General features: G+C 40.4%; 1 protein-coding gene across 2 annotated transcripts; it reads right to left on the bottom strand.

Annotated features, from left to right (window-relative positions):
* Positions 1–2018: 2018 nt before the first annotated feature.
* On the bottom strand, positions 2019–4324 carry tcf21 (transcription factor 21). 2 transcript variants are annotated; one of them, XM_068342757.1, is made up of 2 exons: positions 3633–4324; positions 2019–2742 (listed from the first exon to the last, which is right to left on the bottom strand). In XM_068342757.1, the coding sequence occupies exons 1-2, from the start codon at positions 4013–4015 to the stop codon at positions 2700–2702; spliced, it is 426 nt and encodes a 141-aa protein (XP_068198858.1). In that variant the 5' UTR covers positions 4016–4324; the 3' UTR covers positions 2019–2699. The 2 variants fall into 2 exon arrangements, with proteins under 2 accessions (XP_068198858.1, XP_068198857.1); XM_068342756.1 differs by having other exon boundaries at positions 2029–2742; positions 3599–4259.
* Between the last annotated feature and the right edge of the window lie 469 nt (positions 4325–4793).

The following is a 4793-nucleotide window of genomic DNA, read 5'->3' as shown; positions in this document are numbered from 1 at the left end:
CGAATAAATAAAAGTATGAACTCCATTGGTGTTGAAGATGATAAGAAATCATTAAAAGTAAATTTAGAATGCATTATAAAAATGTTAAAATTGCACATGTAAATTCATAAAATTTGTAAATACAAGTGACATAATATAGAACATTGATGATTGGTGAATGTTCAAAAATGTATTCAGGTAGACATTTTTGTAGTTTTCTAGGCAGAATTATTAATATTTCATTTGTAAAAGAGTCAATATCTGTAGAAATCTAAAACCCAACACTTAAAAATGAAAAAAAAAAAAAGCAGTATACTCAGTGTTTTTAGTGAAAGCACAGAAGTAATCCTGCCTCTACCCAAGTGGTTATGACAGTTCACTTTACCTGGTGGTCTGTAGAAGAGATGAACAGGTAGGAAAGAGGAACCTGTTCAATTTTAGAATTCAGTCATTTATTTATTTATCTCCAATACTCGCTTTTTCTGCTGTTGCGGGTTGAGGACTTGTTGAAGCCTATCCAAGCGGACTTGGAGTGTGAGGCAGGGTACACTCTGGGCGCAACGCCAGTGCACCGCAGCAATTTTGTCATGTATCTGGATAAAGGGGGGGTAGTCTTTCATCATTGTATAACAACTTTATGGACTGTTTCTGTCAGTTATCATGAAACTGAGTGGATATAAGATCATCGCGTACTGATGCTAGTCTGAAGAAAAGTCCCACTGGTGAAATACTGAATATCAAACTGGTAGTGACACCAATGTGATTTCAAACGGGAATGTTTTCAAGATCAACTCATCATACCTTGAGGGTCAAACTGTCATGGGACTGTTGCTTTCAGTCTTGCGATATGGAAACTGTGACGTCTTTGTGGCAATTCAGACTCCTAAACTAATGCCTAATTTTTAAAATGTGCACAAAATATCATTAAAGTTCTCAGTAGTTAGCAGAAGGGCTCAGGTCTCCGTGGATGAGAAACACCTAAACATTTTACAGCAAACCAGTGCCACAGTTACCCATTAAGGTCATGTCTACCATGTTTACTGTGAATTTAAGGGGCTATAGAGATCTCGTGGACGTGTGCACTATGTCAGTGAAGCAACCTCTTCAGGCTGATTCCACGATAAAACATCAGTCAAAGGTGTCAAAACTAGTCAAGGGCAATTGTGAAATATAAATTCTCAACATCCCAGTGTGACATTTTATACATCTTCATGTTTTGGGTTATTTAATGTACAATGATGTATCGTGTTTTAGTAAAAGATTTGTATGTCGTATGTAGTTATGTCTATGGCTCTAACTGCCTGTTACAAAACTGCAAAACTACAAACCAAATAATGGAATAGAAAGATTGAGTAGAAAATATTTATCTGGAAATAAATCACAATGTGAAAATGACCATATTATTTACAGTAAATGTGGATCTTTACGAGGTCAAGACCTTTACATTTGGGTTATGGAGGTTTAGAATTCTTAAGCATTTAACCAGAGAGAGGTGGGCCTGTGTAGTCACCAGAAAGTGGGACAGGAAAGGGATCTGTAATGTGTGTGTGTGTGTGTGTGTGTGTGTGTGTGTGTGTGTGTGTGTGTGTGTGTGAGAGAGAGAGAGAGAGAGAGAGAGAGAGAGAGAGAGAGAGATGTCAGACTGCATAAATAACTGTCTGCTCGGTGTAAACACTGCGGTCACAACCCGAGAGAATTATAACAACGTGTCTGAGTGGGATTAAAGCTCAGCGCTGGTTCGACACAACAGAACCCTCTACAACATCTAAAACTAAATCCGATTGACCCACATCCACTCCTCTGATTGGCTAAATTTCGAAATAGTCGCGACACCTGTGATCACGTGACGGGTAATAACAATTATTATTGAATGTGATTGTTTGAGTTTCAGAGTCCATATGATTTATTTGACAAAATTGTTTTGTAAAATATGGGAAGTCAAGCCCCCTCCTCCGTTAAAACACAAGATCTTTATTTAAATGCTCTGAAGTGTTAGACACTATCCCCCCCCCCCCCATACACTTTGCTCTTGTTTTAAGTGTAGATGTGCTCATTGCCTTTCGGCTCCCAGATAATCTGTAGGCACACGTTTGTTTATGCAGTGACAACCATGTCCAGCGTTATCTCCTGGAAAACCACGGAGGAAGACTTATCTGAGGAGATTCTGCTCAGGTTCTGCTTTTCTAAAGGAGGGGAGCGATAAAAGGGGGTTACTGTAGGTCAAGTCAGGGGCCCACACACGAAATGAAACACCACAAGAAGAACAACAACGAACAAAAGGTATACAAATATATTTTTATATACATGTAATCTGTACAACCATATGAGACCATGGACCCTTGAAGTGTTCAGGTGGATGTGTATCCATCACTATGCAGCCGCCAGCACATGGGGACCTGCTTGGATTAAAAATGCACCAGCAGAGTATTAAAAAAAAACAAAAAAACAACGCAATTTATCTTCGAACCAGCAAAGACAGCTTTAGGTGACAGACCGCATTTAAATAAAATGTCTTTTTACGGGAACGAAGGTGAGAGCGCACGCAGGCCGCTTTCTCCGTTATTCCCACTCCAAATTTGCGCAGATGCGCCGTGCGCTTCAGTCCTCATATATATTCTCTCTGTCGGAAACCCGTCGTTCTCCTAAAGCCCTGGAGGTGAGCGGGTGATGTCGTCAGGAGGCCGTCGTTCCACATAACCTCGGTGTGTTCAGCATCTCCTTCAAATCGGTCTCCGGCTTGCCTGCAACCATGAAAGGCCACGTCTGCAGAGGAAGACGCCATCAGTTAGGACTCAGAATGTGATTTTATTTTTTATATATATATATATATATATATATATATATATATATATATATATATATATATATATATATATATATATATATATATATAATGGAAGTGAGTATTTCTAGGCGGACTCGTCTGATGACAATTGAATTAAAACAATAACGACGACAACAACAACAACAAGCGTTTTACCTGCAAATTTTTGTGCGTAACATTTAATTTTCTTATCACAAAATGGTTCTGATAGGTTTAATTGTATATTTGTCGAATTATCTTTCACAACATACATCAAATCTTTTTTTTTTTTTTTTTTTTTTTTTTGAGGTACATACAAGACTTTTAGGGGCCCAGTGTGCTAAAACAACCGCTGCATGTTTTTTTTGTTAAAAATAAATAAATCACGGCCCTAGTTTCTAGTAGGATTGTGATAATTATTATACTGAAATGCATTCTATAGACTTTCTATTTACACAGTCAGACTTTAAACGGATTAATGCTGCAGGAATTGTTGCTGTAGCTCCTCTTGTGCACCTGCTTTACTAAACCATCGTGTTCCTGTGATGCATGGTGAGAATTTAAGGCCTGACAGGATTCTGGAATAAATCTCTATGTCAGTGATGGAACAGTGATGGATACTTAAATCACTGTGTTTCTGAAAAAAAATAAATCTTTTGGACATATTATAAATTAAAAAAATATCATAATAAAATTATCTTTGTATTTTCTCTCTTTTATCCTCACTCATGCCATTTGTTGTTGTTGTTGTTGTTGTTGTTGTTTTTTCAGTCTAAACGCCCCTCCGGAGCCCTCCCCTCTTCCCCCTTGTCTCACCAGGTTAACCGGGTGGATAAATCCGTTTTCATACTTGTCGTTCGCCAATATCTGCCGGAGGTGCGCGATGTAGCTGGACGCCAGACGCAGCGTGTCCAGTTTGGAGAGCTTGGTGTCCGGCGGCACCCAGGGCAAGGTGGTCTTCAGCCGGGAGAAGGCTTTGGACAGGACGCGCATCCTGGCTCTCTCCCGGGCGTTGGCCGCATTCCTCTGCACAGGTTTGCTCTCCTGCTGAGCCACACCCCTGGGTGCTGTTTTCCGTGACCCTGTCCTTCTCTTTTTGCCCGGCGCGTCGTTTGCGCCCTCGCAGTTGGAGCTCTCCTCTGTGCTCTCGTTGGAGTCTTTCCCGGAGGAGCCAAACTTCAGAATGCCGTCCAGGAGCTCATCGTCGACATCGCTGAGAGAACCGGTGGACATGGTAATCTGTCTCCAGATGGAGCGGGATTAAAACATGGGAGCAGGAAAAGGCTGGACGATAAAGAACCTGGGTGGACAAACACCAGTCAGATGAGTTCATGAACTGTGCATGAACGGCGCAGAAGAGCGTTTTTATCTTCTGGGTTGGAGAAGGCGTTTCCTCATGCTGGGAGGAGACACTGGTACTGATCTAATGCCGTTTCCGAACGGTTCCAGGACCCCAAGGGACCCTCAAAGCATCCCCAGGAAATCCAGATAAAACGTAGGATACGTGGGCTGAGTCATAAATTATTGGTTTGTCTTTTGTTTAAATTAGAAACCCAAAGAATCTTTTTAAAGAACCAGAACTTCACTTTGAGAAAAATATATATCAAATATCTATTTTTGTCGTCTTCTAGATGTGAGTGATGTAAATATATTTATTCTGATTATTTTAACTTTTTTTTTTAATCTGAAAAAGGTTTTGCTTTTTGAATTCGAAGTTCTAGATCTCACCATGAGCTGTGTTTACTATTAAATAAACCACAACACAATTAAGAATTTTAAACATACTGTACTTTATAATCAGAATTTGTAGTATTTGCTATCAGTTCATTTCATTCAACTTTCAGCACATCTTGCCAGTTAACTGGATAAAGTGCAGGGGGTGTCACGTCTCAGATGGCAAACTGGCGCCTTGGTCTCATCCCCTGTAATTGATATCCAGCACCCACAATCCCCTGTTTGGCCTTCCACATCATTCTACACCGATGCTCCATGCCCTGGTCCACTCAGGGCC

This window comes from Antennarius striatus, chromosome 19 (assembly GCF_040054535.1).
Source record: "Antennarius striatus isolate MH-2024 chromosome 19, ASM4005453v1, whole genome shotgun sequence".
Classification (NCBI taxonomy): domain Eukaryota; kingdom Metazoa; phylum Chordata; class Actinopteri; order Lophiiformes; family Antennariidae; genus Antennarius; species Antennarius striatus.
Note: the sequence above shows the minus strand (reverse complement) of the source record. Positions and strands in the feature narration are given on the sequence as shown.